This window comes from Amblyomma mixtum, chromosome 3 (genome assembly GCF_055824585.1).
Source record: "Amblyomma mixtum isolate Tamu chromosome 3, ASM5582458v1, whole genome shotgun sequence".
NCBI classification, from domain to species: Eukaryota; Metazoa; Arthropoda; class Arachnida; order Ixodida; family Ixodidae; genus Amblyomma; species Amblyomma mixtum.
In genome coordinates, this window is record NC_143014.1 from 145,496,280 (window position 1) to 145,511,299 (window position 15,020).

The 15,020-nt window shown below is 52.0% G+C and overlaps 1 protein-coding gene across 1 annotated transcript in view; it reads left to right on the forward strand.

The window, feature by feature from the left end:
• Window positions 1–504: 504 nt before the first annotated feature.
• Window positions 505–15,020, forward strand: part of ush (Zinc finger protein ush) — a 329,719-nt gene continuing 315,203 nt past the window's right edge. The window contains exon 1 of the mRNA XM_089581433.1: window positions 505–1,208. Coding sequence (XP_089437559.1) covers window positions 1,169–1,208 — 40 coding nt within the window. The 5' untranslated portion in view covers window positions 505–1,168. The remainder of the gene's footprint in view (window positions 1,209–15,020) is intronic.

Genomic DNA, 15,020 nt, shown 5'->3' on the forward strand with positions numbered 1-15,020 from the left:
GAAGGGGTTCTGGTCCTCACATGCGCCGAGCGTCAACACCGAAGACAGGCAACGGCGCGGCCAATACACAGCGTGGCGTGGCGGAGAAGGCCGAGCGCTGGACGGACCCGCCGCGTCGTGGCCCGTGGTGGCCCACTCGCGCAGCTACTACCGGCGACGACCGAAGGCGTTCTCGGTGCGCGCGCTGCCGATCATTTTCCTCGGAGGCTGCCCTTTAGCTTTCGGTTTTCGCTCATTTCCGGTTTTTCCCACCAAACGAAGGGCGCGCGCGCGCTCTCGCGCGCTGGCGTTGGCGCTCCTATTTGCGAGCGCGTTTGAGCCAGTTTGGCGCGCTCGGCGTCGGCTATTGTTGCGCGTGACGCGTGCGCAGAGGCACCGAACGAGGAGCGCGCTGTCGAACCCGCCCCCCGCATCCCCTCCTCCACCGCGCTGCTCTCCTCCCGTCTCCGTCCTCCTTCCCGCGGCTGTCGCGTACATCGCAGGTCACCGGCGGCAGTCGGGCGTTTGGCGCCGGACGTGCGGAGTGCGCTGTGCCCCGGACAGCTCGTACCTTTCGCTGTGTGTGCGGCCTGCGAGTCGGCAGCCGCCTGCTTTCCTGGGACGTACCAAGTCTCGCGACTCCAGTGCGCGCTCCAGCGCCGCCGCGCGCGCCGGGCTCCCTGGAGCGCGTGGTGCCGCCTACACGTGACAGTTTCGCCGCGGCCAGTGGCGCTCTCAGCTGTCGCGCGCGCGCAAATACGGTCGCGGCGTCCCGGCCGGCATGTGAGCGCTTTTCCGAGGACAGTGAGCAGCGGAACTCGAGCGCCGGAAAGACCATGGGTTGTCTTTCCAGGGGCCAATCATCAGGTCAGCTACGACGTTGCGAGCACGCCTGACCGCTGGAGCCCAGCCACGTGCCCGCCATACAGTTCCTGACCTTCGTGGTGTGCTTTCCCGACTGGCATTCGCCGCCGCGTGTGCTGGTGACCAGTGATCGCGTGTGACAGGTGCTTAGCCGGGTGAATGCGCGCTACGTGTTGTGCCGGGTGACGCGTGTGCATTCTGTGACAGACGGGTGCCGTCTGACGATGTTAGACGAAGACGACGAAGCAGTCTGCTCTTTTCTTTGGTGCGTTTCTTCGGTCCGCTGACGAGTCAGCGTTTCTGAACGCCCGCTCGCACAGCTTCAATGTCACGGCGGAAGCAATCCAACCCCAAGCCACTGAAAAGTGAGTGCCCCACGCTGCCAAGTGTCGCTCCGCAACCCTGCGTCGACTCGTGGGCTTTTATTCTTTGTATCACGCTGCCCGCACCATTGGTGTGTTTGTTTTGTTTATGCACGATTTTGTCTTATCACGCTAACGGAGAGGCGTTGTGGAACGGGACCGCATAAATTGTCGGGGTCAAGTAGATACGTGTCTCTTGCCGATGCAGCGCAGCTCGCTGCATGAAACGCCGCATTGCGCTGCATCGGGCCCACCGCTTGCTTTGATGGGCATGCACGTCGCGCGACACCCGTCGGGGAAGGAACACCGACCCGTGCCAGTCGCTGTTCTTTCCTTTGAGGGGCGATCTGAATGATGTGCAGGCTGCTCAGCCACGCGCAGGATCGTGCCCTGCGCGTGGTTTGTCAGTCTTTGAGCATTGGCACTGCTGTTACACACTCCGTTATGTGCATGAAACGGCGGAAAGTGGGGTCGTGGTATACCGACCACGCAGCTGAAGCCACGCCCATGCGTTACGTGAATCTGTCCTTTAGCTTTTCATCTCGCAGATTTATTCGACATTGTGTGTTGCGCGCTTCGTCATCAACCCGCACGACCTTGAACCCGAGAAGTTTTCTCTTGCTGAGAAAGCTTCTTCGCAGAGTGCATGCGTACAGTTTTACCCGCATGCCGCAGTTTCTTGCCTATGGTGACCGTAGGTAAGATGCATTTTATGCGAGCGTTTGGAATGTACAGTACGCTGTGTAGTGAAGGGGTGGTATCTGCAATAAAACCTTGGCTAGTAGTTGCTTTAAACTTACTTTCGGAAGGTATTGCAGGACCAGTCGTGATGCCGGCTGTGTTGCAGCCTTTTACTGTTGCTTGTATAACATTCGTTCGAGGCGCCATTCTGCTTCTCCCTTTCTCCCCCAAGGCCCTAATAGCAAGAACATTGGTTAGTTAGTTAGTTTATGGGGTTTAACGTCCCAAAGCTACTGAGGCTATGAGAGACGCCGTAGTGAAGGGCTCCGGAAATTTCGACCACCTGGGGTTCTTTAACGTGCACTGACATCGCACAGTACACGGGCCTCTAGAATTTCTCCTCCAAAGAAATTCCAGCCGCCGCGGCCGGGATCGAACCCGCGTCTTTCGGGTCAGCAGCCGAGCACCATAACCGCTGAGCCACCGCGGCGGCACAAGAACATTGGATACCTAGAGACTAGTCGGCAGGAAACGGAGTGAACTATTTTTTTTTTCTCTGCGACATCCCTCTGGTCATTGCTGGACGTTACCAGCGTGCAGTACGTTGCTATGTGAAGTACGTTGAAGCGCCTGGCGATGAAGTCCGTTCTTTTTTTTCTTTGTTACTGGGAGGGGAAAGTGCAGCCAAACGCTCTTTCTCAAAATTACGTTTGATCTCAGATACGCGCGGCAGCAGGATATGAACAAACACCAACTACCGCTGTGGAATTCTCCCATATTCTGGAAGTGACGAAAAGGCATCGCCATTAACGACTCGGCAGGAAAGAAGTACAGGGCGCATCGGAGTGCGCGAAACGCGAGCAAGTTTGATGCGCTTTCGAGAAAAGCGTTTGCGAGGAGGCACCGCCTTGGCGGCTACGCGGGAAGCGCATGAGAGCGCTGAAGCACGCGTTTCGGTCCCTGATCTTACGCAGCCCAATGAGCGAAATCTGCGTAGCGCGGGCAGCGCAGGGGCTCGAGGCTGTTGTCGCTCGCTCTGCTTTCCCTGCAGCTCTAAATTGCGCCGACTGAACGCGGCGTATGCTGTGGGTGAGGAAACGGCGCTTTCGCGGGCGGAGGCCAGCCGGCCCTACTTGTTTAGCATTCTTTTTTTTGTGTGTGTCCACTTGTTTGTGCACTGCTCGACAGCGACCGATGCATGCGTGGTCCGCACGTTGGCACTCCGCTCGCTTTGCAGCTCGCCTCAGTCGAACAGCAACTGAGCCCCGTGCGAGCCTTTTGCGAGCGAACTGGTTGGCACTTGACTCGCTTGGCACTGCTTCCCGCTTGGCGCGACAATCCTTAAACGAGAGCTGCTGCCTTTCACATTCGCTCTGGAAGGCGAAATCGTTCGATCCTGAGCGAACGATTAGTTTCCGCTTTTTTTTTTCTCTTCATCCTTTTGTTGTTAGCGTGGCGATAATAACGACCTTACTGCTTTCTCATTCGCATATAAACCGCGCCATGCCAGGATGCATTCACCGGAGGGAAGCGCCAAGGTAGTGCCTGCAACCAGCCGCTTTCGCTCAGTGGCCCGGAGGAAGCAACAAGGCCTCTGCAAAATGAAATGACAGGCCGCTTCGGTCGCTGAAGAAGAATTTCTAAAAGACTGCCACCAGAAGTTCACCCTGGCTTCCAAAAAGTTGCTTTAGGCCTGCATGAAAGTGACTGTCGTGGACAGTGTGTGAGTTGAAACGTGGTGCTTCGAAAGGCGTTAGGCACATACTTGTGGTCACGACACCGCCCACTCTTTGAAAGTTGCATCGGGATAAAATCGGGATGCAGCTGCCAGTTGAACTGAAAGCATATTGATTATTCAAAGTTTCTGCGTTTCCTTTCTTTTCTTTACTCCCCGTTTTAAACAAACGCGCTGATTAATAAGTTCAGTTCCGGGATGCACTTATACAAAACCGTGCCGAATATGAGGAACCTGACACGAGTATTTTGTCGAGGCTGGTTTTCATTGCAGAATCGCTAGTCGCCTGGCTCTGGTATTTCCCTCTCGTTAAGGGCCTGCCTTCTGTACGTCCTGCTGCTGTAACGCTCGAGGGCTAGTCACACCTTTTCCACGTTCAGTGACGGTTATATATAGCTTGTACACGGCAAGTCGAGTCGGTCCTTGGCCACAGTACTAAACGAAGTCATGTCAGCTCGCGCTGCGCCGTCGGCAGACCTCACTCCGACTCGCAGTGCTGCTTTCATGATCCATTCTTTCCGTTCTCGGAAGGCCTTCCTGAAAATTTCCCCGACCATTGTCCGAGCTGCCGAGGGGAGTTTAAAACTTCTCTGGGAGTCCCCGGTTTTCCCGTCTGTGCAACAGAAAGTCCTGATTGAGTAAGCAGAGCACTTGTAGAAGCGGCCTATCCGGACAGGTTATTTTTTTTATTTGCTCTGGGTGGTTACACAGAGGTGGGAGCGGCGTAGAACGGGCGTCATTAGAATTCTGATGGGTCACCCTGTTTGCGACACTTAGGATAACTTTGTCCACGGTTCGGCATGAACTCGCCATGTGGTAGCGTTCGAACGCAAATCCTAGACACGGTATTGCTGATGTTCGCCGAACAAAAGAAGCGAGAACCGCTTCTGCAGTTTTTCTCTGCACCGCATAAGGCGCACGTGTTGCTTCGCAAAGAACCGTTTGTGCTGCTCACAGGCTGAATGACCTGCCCATGCAAAGGAGGGGAAACCGCGCATGACGCGCTAGAAACTCATACTACGCGCTGGCGTGTACTGTATGCCAGTTTCCAGTACAGCGTATAAGCACGCGTTTCGGCGAACGAACTCGTAAGAATCTGTCGAATGTAGACACTCGCTGCACAAAGTCGTATAATTGTTCTGGTAACTGCGGCGAACATATAGATTTTGATACACTGAGTGCAGCGCAAAGCAGGTTTACGACATACGCTTTTGCGCGTGAGAAGGAGGGACTTGACGTCTAATTTGTTGTTCAAGCGTTGCTATCTCAGTCTGCGCACGTTCTTGATATCCGTGCAGAAAAGTAGAAAAAGAAGCTGTCATGAATAATACGCGATAGTCAGAATGTCACATAAAGACCGTTTGACACATATAGCGTCTTTCTTTACTGACCAGGGTTCCACATTTTTGTTCATCGAGGCACATTAGGACTTTGGGCAGACTGCTTGTGTACATTCACGGCACGTCACTCTTGGAAAAAGGTAGTAGTACTTACTAACTTTGGGGTAGTAACTGGTTGTCACATATGTTACTACCCTGTTAGTAACTGCAGTTAGTAACGGGGAGGTTAGTAACAGTTACTAACCCATGAAGTTAGTAACGGCTGCTACCCGCAGTTAGTAACGGGAAGCTAGTAGTATTTACTAATGAATAGAAACTCGCATATGCTGCTAGGTTCTTCGTACGGTGTGCTGGCGTGGCTTGTCAAATTTGTGCGTCCTCGAAAAATAAAAAAGCTTCACAGTCCATTTGACTAATTCCGGAATCCAGACAGAGCTATCAGAGCGTGCTGGCAGTAAATCACACACTTCGGTTTAAGCTTATCGCGCATTACATGTAGAAATTATGCGAGATGATGGCATCAACAACCTTACCGCGCGAACACAAAGATCCAGAATGAAGGAAAAGCACAAATAAGGAAGAGTCACACATTCGCACTGCGCGTGCACATGTAGGGAAATCTTCCTCAGGCTTATATACTCCGTAAATCAGGCTCGCATTTACGGGCTAGTTGCTCGTACCGGTTGAGCTAAGATACCAGCTTTAATTATGAAGTTGATACTGTAGAAACAGCTAAATCTACCTAACCGCATGCCCCTGCAGAAAAGCTTAATTAGAAAACCAATTTATTAGCATGACAGTCTGCGTCAGTTACATTGACTTTATTTTAACTTTATTTTGGGGTAAAAGGAACGGTTACTAACTAGGTAGTAACTGGTGACCACAGTTAGTAAAAAGGTAGCAAGGGCTACTTTTACTAACTATACTTTGAAGAGGGTAGTAAGTAGTCAGCAAAAAGTAGTAACACGAAGTCAGAGTTAGTAACTGCTGCAGTTGCTACCCTTTTACGACCCATTTACTAACTTTTTTTTAAGAGTGTGCAGCCGGCCAAATCTTTAGCTGGTGTGCGTGACGGCCGCTTTTTCTGTGCTCCTGCTCTTTACAGCGAAGTAAACTTGCGGAAAGCTCCATATTAAGCACGGGCTTAGTGAGCCTGTGCTTAAATTTAACATTTTCGCAAGTTTGTTCCGTCACAAACTGTAGGAACACGGAAAACGCGACCGTCACGCACGCCAGCTAAAGATTTGGCCGGCTGTACACATGTTATCTCACTCGTTAGAGCTCTGTAGCGGGGAAAACTTATGAGCAGAGAACGCCTGTCTTCTGTGAAAGGCACTGGAAGTAAGCGATTCGCAATGGAGGTGAGCAAAATGCGCAGATGTCTCGCATAGCTCGCACCCATTTTTGTTTTGAGCTGACTGCATTAAACAAAATAAACATTATTCTTGTATTTATTCCTCGTGCTAGTACTTACTACTTCATCCCCACGACTCTCTTCGTGAAAGAGCGTGCCAACAAAATCAACGGGATAAACTTTTTACGCTAATAGCAAACAACAACAACAACAAAAAAGAATACGCAGTGGCTGCTAGCTTTTTTGGTACTTTGGGGAGCAGCACAATGCCTGTTTTCGGGCCTGGGACGACATGGTTATTCTAAAAGTGCTTAGTAAATCCACATCGCATGCTACCGCTGAATAAGCTCAGTATGATGATGAGAAGCAGCTCTCGCGTCTCAACACTTGTACCCCAGTTCTTGCTGTATGTGCATGTGATAAAGCAAAACGTATTTTTACAGTGCTACTAGTTTTGTAATCAGGCTGTACAGAAGCCTAGTTGCTGCCTTTTTACGATATAAACAAACGAAACGCTCGCACAGCAGTTTAGAGCTGGGATCATTTAATTTTTCTTATTGGCATGAATATGTAAGGAGCCATTGATGCCTGACGGTGCTGCCTCCTATTCCTGGTCGCAGAGGCTAAAAAAAAAGTTAACCTACTACCATCAAAGATGTTTCGAATTTCAGCGCCAGCTGATGGCTTAACCCCGCCTCCCTATGTAGTCACTGAGGAATGCGGCGATTGAGCGCACAGCTGCCACTGAAATTCACAGAGGCCATAAAAACGCGCGGCTTCATTTCCGTCGGACTACGAGGTTGAGCCTGACGACGTCAGACTAAAAGCTAGCGCTGTAAAACGAACGCGAGCTGACATATTTGTAGGCGAAACACAGAGAAGCACAGCACAGTTGTAGATACAGTACACCACGCTATGCAGTAGAGCATTCAACAACACCGCGCGTCAGTAAAAAAAAAAAAAAAAATGAACGAAAGAGGAAACCTGGCTTTACTGTCTCGCCGAAACTAGCAGTCACTTTGGCTGCGTTGGTGTTAATCCATACATTACTTTCGCTGCCTATCATCACGCATCGCGAACCATGAGCGAAGAGCAGAATTTCCCGCGCTATGGGTAAAGTTAGTTTGGCGGACCGACCGCGCACCAGGCTGGCAATATTGGTCGATTAGGGCAACTAAAGTGCCGTTAGTCGATTGGGCCGCGTGCGAAGAAGCCACCTGCGGCTTCTCCGCCGGTTTGTCCTGAAGTCGCAGTTGGCGCAGCTAATACTACTCAGATGTAGCGCAAGTCAAGGCGCCACGCGTCCTGCTCGCGCCCCTATCGAATATCCGCAGGGGAAGAACGAGCTGAGATGCCCGTCTCTCGCACGGATTTCACTCCTCCTTACATCAGTGATAGATCGACTGTTGCATGAAGCGTGGTTCAGAGGGAACGCCTGACCGACATAGTGTTTAGTAAAGGACACACGGTGCGCGGATGAAGCTGCACTCGTGTGGTGAAGCGCATATACGTGGGTGCGAATCCCGTGCAGTACTGGCGAAGCGAGGTAGTTTCCTGTGCGCGGTTTTGCTGCGATTCCCGGGTAAAGAGACGCTTGGGTGGTCACGTTTCCGGCTTCCTGGTGCATCGACAAAGATTGTCGACAAGGGCAGAGTGTCTCATGTATACCGGGGGTGGTTAGCCTACTTTAACGTTGCTCTTACCTTTACCAGATACCCCGGAGATTTCTGGCTGCACCTCTTGCACAGAAGTGCAGAGTAGCTTTCGATAGGTCGCTACTGAGCGGTCACGTTCCTGAAAAAAAAAAGAGTAGCCCGAATCAGCTAGGTCATTCCGCCAACTATAAAGTTGTCCAGACCTGGTTTTCCTAAAACGTGTAATGTGGCGGGCTGAGATGTGCGGCCTCTGCAGCAGGTTGTTTTATGGTAACCGTTCCTGAAAAGCGGATGAGATTGTCGAGAATTTGCTTGCCAGCGAAGTTGTCTTTTCTGGCATGTGGCCGCGAGTTAAGCAAACAGTTTTCATCGCGTACGTGTAGCTCCGACATAATTATTGAGACCATTTTTGTCATTCCCAATGCGAGCGTACTCCCGACCGCCGACTTTCGCGCACCGATTTTCGCGCATGTCTTGCGATACAAGACATGTGGTTAATCAGAATTCCGAAGCCATGCAGCTTCGAGGGTTCTCTGGCCAACTTCTGGAGCTGCACGGCTTCCTTGTGTCACCAAGTCGGCCTATAAGCGCAGCCGGGTCGTTAGAAGCTCCTCTCGATCGCAGTTATAGGCTTGAGCGTACTTCGTAACCACTTTCCTTTTTTTGTGAGTCGGTGTTGAGCGGCGCATTCCCTTGTAAACTAATTAAAGTTTACTTCAGTAGCTACTACGCGACCTCTCCTCCGGTTCTGCGGAAGAGCAGCTAGAGCGTAACGATGGTCGGGTTGACCTCACACACGCACTAAGGCTTAGCTGCGTGCGTGCCGACGTGCGTTATATATGATAGATTTTGAGAGCTTAATATACTTGCGGTCTTAGATAACCTGTTGTTATTCAAAGGGCGTTGCACTGATCCAGGGGCGTGGTGAGATGATACGAAGAACAAAGAGCAACTGAGCGCACATGAAAGAAAGAAAGAAAAAAGAACGCGATAAGCGCACGCGAGCCTGTAGTGCATTTCGAAACGCTGTAGGCAAAGCGCGCAAGAACGTCGTCTCACGGCTGGTTGCGGAGTCGCAGAAATATATTTACGGCGAAATTCAGCTCACTCCGTTTTCTAGACAAGGGGTCCGACGGCAGGCTGTTAACGTCTCCTTGCAGCTTCTTGCTACAAAGAGCTTTGAATCGCTGCCCTTTTTCCTCTTTTTTTTTTTTTTGAGGAGAGATCCGGGGCGGCCGCCTCAGCGGGATGCGGGAGACACTGTTCGAATTGAAGTGGGTCGCGGCAAGAGCTCGAGAGCTGCCGTGCCGCGGTTGTTGCCGGCGTCGTTCGTAAACGGTGAGAGCTCGTGTATATACCGTCGGTGCAACGCCTACACATTCAGACGTGGGTATGTTTTTGTTTGTTTGTTTCTTGCTGAGGCTACGAAACATCTGCGCCCGGAAGTCGCATTTTCGGCGCCGCGCCCCTTACGTAAATCCTTCACCTCTCGCAAGATACACAAACGTGTCACAGGCCATCTGCTTGTGCTGGCGAACTCCCGTGACGGGCGAACTACTGGCTACGCGCCCACGTCATCGCTGTTTCGCGATCATACAACGTCATCAGGCTGCACAGCTTATGTATATATAGTCGGGGCGACGACGGAGACGCTTGCGTAGAGTGCGCGGCGGAAGACGCAAGTGTGAAGGAACGTGACGGGAATGCAGCTGCCTCGCCACGCAGCTGACAGGTTGAACGACTGCGTATCGCTGCCGCGTTCATTCGTTTGGTGTACAGTGAGAAAAAGCAGAAATAGAGAGAAAAAAAAATCACGTTCAAAACATGGAGCGCTCGCCGATGGTCAGCGACGCGTCGCTTTTCTCGTCTAGAGCGATTCACTCAACTTCGCTTTCGTTCAAGTTCGGTTGCGATTGGTCGGTGCCGGCCGATCACGAAGCGCTCTCGAGCCGAAAAAAAAAAGGGGGGGGGGGGGGGTAATGTACTATCGCGCTCAATATGAGTTGCAACGCGCGGTCATCAACCGGGGCTCGTTCCGTGGTGTGCCTCCTCCAAACAGTCGCTCGGAATTCTGGGAGAAAGTTTTTCCTCAGCGGGGGTGCTGTTGTTTCCTGGAACAGCAGTTTCTCCCAGAATTCCGAGCGACTGTTTGGAGCAGGCACACCACGGAACGAGCCCCGGTCGATGACCGCGCGTTGCAACTCATATTGAGCGCGATAGTACGGCCCCCCGGTGCGAAGGGCGCGGTGTGCGGCACTGAAATGAACAGCAGCAGCTTCAGATAGTCTGTGCGTTGTCACTCGCTTTGCGTAGCCAGGGGAGGCATGTTGGTCTTTTAGCGCGTTCGTATCTCTCTGGTTCATACATTGTATTGCGCACAGATGAGGTGAGTAAATGCCGGGATGTTAATGAGCCTTGTGTTACCCTGCACGGTGGAAGGGGGCGTGCGAAACGATGGGAACCAATGAGAGGAGACAATCACAGGCAGAGAGATGCGTACGCTGAAGGATATAGCTTCCGAAAGGCCGGCGGATTTCAGGTAGCGTGGCAGCAGCAGCAGCAGCAGCTAATCATTCTGTTGACGAGGACATACGCTAGATGGAGGTTGTGGTGTATAAAAATAGCTATAACTGAAACACCACTGCTCACGTCCATTTCATGTTCGGAGGTATACTGCAGTTTGAAGACATTAGAAATGCACAGGAGGGAGCAAACTTTAGCACAAAATTTCGAATTTTCTGGTTATTTCTACCCTAAATCACAGAACGACTTCTGGACATTAAACGGCAAAATGAGAAAACCAGTTAGAAAGCAGAAAACACTGTGCTTGTCACTCATAATTGTGGAGTAATGTATAAATGAATGCTCAGACTTTGTGACGTCACGGGGGCACCATTTGATGGTACTGCGCACAGCTTCAGCACTGTAAACCGGAGCAGGCGGCGATAAGCCGACTGATATGCTTGCAGCCTTTCGCCGTGCTACATGCACCACAAAATGGCCGCCACTGTGACGTCGGTGCATACCGCCTAAACATTTATCACTTGCTGTGGTAAAGGCAATTAAAGATGGATTAGCCGCACGGGATATGCTGTTTCAGCGGTGTACGTCACGGTGCCCGTGAAAACGGCTGCAGGTCTGGTCTTACGTTCTTTTTTTTTTTTTTCTGTCCCCAGGAAGGGTGTACAACTTGAGGCGATAGAAGAACCTCACTCGAGCATAACAGCTTCTTCTTTTGTTCAGCTGCACAGTGAGCGCAGGACTTGGCGCGGGGACCACGGTCTCCAGCGGGTTCGTCTAATCCTTCGAGATCGTTCCAAGATGGCCGCGTTGTTCGCACTCCCGGGTCGTGACGACAAGGCGTTTCGCTACAGTTTGGCAGTTTAATCTGCGCTCGGCGGCCGCGAGATGATCCGCGTTGCGCCAAATGAACCCCAGCGGTCCGGAAAGACGCGCCCTCTGCCTCGGCGTTGGTTACCGCGCGGCGTCTTTAATATGCGCCCCGCGACCGCAGAGCCCGGCGGTGCTCCCGACGCATCGGCGCCGCTTGGGCGAGGCATGCCCCTGCGATGGCTCATTTTTCAGGGCGTCCCGAGACAGCCATTTGCTACGGCGATATGACGTGTCTAGACTGGACGTACGGCTCCCCGCGGCTGGCGAGTAAGATGCCAAGCGCGGAAAGAAAAAGAGCCAGAGGAGCGCTTCGGAAACCTTGACGCGTCTTTTGCCCTTAGCCTATCACTGATGGACGTGTTTTGCAGGCCTGGTCGGAGATACCTTCCTGGGAGCGGCTCCACTGGTCTCCGATAGTGGGAGTACAGGGGAGACAGATATGCAGCGGCGATAGCGAGTTCTTCACCTAGCTTCGCGGCGTGGACGATTACGGATGCCTCTTTCTGGGCTCTCCTCCTGCTGCTTCTCTTTGCCCTGACGCTTCCACTCCTCTCTGGCGTAGATACGCGCATTGTTGTGTTTTGTTTCGCGCACTTTTGGCTGGTGACTTCTTGCTCTTGTCCGCCGCGGCCAGTTCGTGCTCTTCGCGGGGCCCCAGCGTGTATTGATATGACTTAAACGGGCGATACGGAGGCGGCGCAATGCTCGCTGCGGGCGTACGCATTTATCGGCCATCTTGCGCGAGCAAGCAGACGACGTTCCTGGCGGCGCGCAAGTGCCTGCGTGTCTGCGCGGAATCTGAGACGAATGCTATGCGTGTTTTGTGTGCGCGCCCCGCGCGGGAGCTTGCCCGCTATCGGGGGCTCTCGATACGGCCGGGCCGGGCTGATAAGTCTTGCGCCACGGGGCTTCGAATCCTCCTCCCCGTGCCCACGCTTCGCAGGGGCGCCTTTAAGTGGTCTACCGGCGCCCGGCCGACGACGAGTTTTTTTTTCTTTCCCTCCCCGCCTGCTGCAGTGCCGATTTGCGTTTTATGGCCGCCTGCGCCAGCCGGGGCGTCGGCTGTGTCGCGGGCGTGCACCGCTGTTCGTCGTCGCATGCCTCTCTGACCCCGCAGCCATTTCTCTCGCCGAAGCCTTCGCCAAAGCGTGCGTGGGTGCGCGCGCTGCGGAAGGGCGGCACGTTCACAGTTTACAGGTGCGCTGGTTTTTACAGTGCCCCATTTGGGCATTCAAAATAAAAGAAACTGGTAACGACCGTTTTATTTTGTGCATTTACAGCACTGATCGCGTCATATCAGACCGCATGTCTGCAATCAGTCATTTTTTTTTTTTTTTTCAATATACAGGTTCCTAAATCCGAAGGAAACCTCGTTCAGCTGAGGTTCATTCTTAATGAAGTGAAGAGCATCCGACACCTGTGATCAACATCAAAACGCTGTTTTATTGATTCTCTATTTGATGCTGCCTTGGCCGGCCTCTCCGGGACTCAGTGATTGGACGGTTGCGGCTGCGCTGAATGATCTTACGAACAAAGGCGCGCAAATGGCTGTGTTAATCTCACCTCGGAAGGTGATTGCATATAAGGGTGGCTTGAATGAGCGCCTCCAGTATTTCTGTCGGAATATTTTCAGTACAATAAACATAGAAGTGCCACTTTTCTGCGTGGTCTCCGTTGCGTTGAACCACCACTTGGTATGCGCATAGGTACCAGCAAAGAGAAGAGAGCTTTGAGCCTCGACTCCAGGTGGTCGAAATTATTCCGCAGCCCTCCACTACGGCTCCTCTTTCTTCCTTTCTTCCCTCACTCCCTCTTTTATCCTTTCCGTTGCGGCGCGGTTCAGGTGTCCACCGAAATGTGAGCCAGAACTGCGCCACCTCCTTTCCTCAAAAACCAATTTTCAATTTTGAGCCCCAAGTGCAGTACGGGAACTGATGTAAGGGAGGGGGTACCGCCGGCCACCCATTCTGTGAACTTCGATGGGAATAGTGGTTTTGCTCCTCAGAAAACGAATAACAAACAAAGCGTTCCTCATGTCTGTTGCTCGAGCGAAGCGACCATGTCTGCACTAACCTGTGGCGTTCCAGCTGATTACTGCCACCCGTCTCCCACTCTTCAGAACACACTGAATAATTTTGCAGCTTGCACTAGATTTGTGCTCTGTTTCTGTTTACCACACCAGAATGTGTAAATTTGAATTGTTCCTCGCGACTCAGTGGCCATCGCCCGAGCCTTGTTAAAAATTGCTTTAGAGACGCTAAAAGAAGCAAACGCTTAAGTTAAGCCTCCACGAGCTTGCGCTAGGTATACCTGTGATTTTAACGCGACTGATGTTGCCTCATCGCCTGTAGTGGCCAGTGGAAGAGCGTGTCTAAATTTTTTGCTCCAACTTGAAAACGACGCAAAAAGTACGATTCGCTTTCAGTGGGTATTGTGGCACGAAGTGCCGCATTCATCTCGGGGGGGGGGGGGGGGGGGGGGGGGGAGCAGGAATTGTACTGGTATACTTGGTAGCACTGTTCGCATAATTAGGATGCATGTACTACGAAAAGGCGATGCTGAAGTTCCGATGTTATCTCTGTAGTTTCTATGAAGGGCTCTCCAAGGATTGGATAGGCTGAGTCCTTGTATGATCATAGTTGTTAGGGCAAGGCATTACTTCAGCCGCGGATGAAGCCCGCGTTCTTCGGTCGTAACTTAAGCGGCCAGGTCTATGTCCCCGGATCTTATTGGAATGTCGGCATGTATCTAGTGGTCTCGTTTCTTTCAGCACTTGTGACGTGAAGACGGCACCTGCGTGATCTGGCAATGTTTCATTTTGATGTCTGTAAAAGAAAAATATATCGGGACCTTTCGCCCTCTCCCGGCTTGATAAACCAACAGCACTACAGTAGGATACAACTTAAAAGGTCCGAGGCGTCCTGTATTACTCCGCTGACCAATGGCAACAGTAAACAAAGTGAGCTTTTTAATGTTTCACTGTATCAAACAAATCGTAGGCATCAAGAGAGTTGTAAGATTTTATCTCATGAGTACCTTTTTGTAATAAAAAGCTTGTTGTTGGGCTAGTTGGTGCATATCTTTAATAGGTGGAAAACAGAGCAAGGAAACGTGGACAGCGCGTGTCCGTGTTTCCTTCCTCCCGTCCATGTTTCCCTGCGCTGTTTTCCACCCACTAAAGAGTAGCTTCTTGCTTAGGTAACAAGGAGAGCTTTAACGGTCTACTTTTTGTTTCGGAGGAATTCTGTTCGGCGGTTCTGAATGTGGGCTGAGCTTAACTGCATACTTGAGTTGTATCCGGCATCAGCTCTACCACAACTGCCCAGAGGAGATTCCATCCCCGGCGCGCGTAGCGCACATGGCCCAGGCTCGCCTCTATCACACGCGTTGGGGAAACCTGAGCTGAGGCTGGGAGCGTAATCTTCGCTACTAAATGGAAGAAGCGCGCCGGGCGTGCTAGCTTCACAGGAAGGGTGAGTCGACGAAGGCGGGAAGTTCACCTCAGTGAAAAACGCCGAGGTCAGTATCGGTCTGGCGACTGTCATAACTTGCCTTTGCGCCTGACTTGAGAGCCTAGAATGAACAGAGAAAGGTGCACGGTAAGGAGAAAGGACCAGCCGCAGCGTAGGCAGCACACACCCGCCCCGTTGCCTGTAG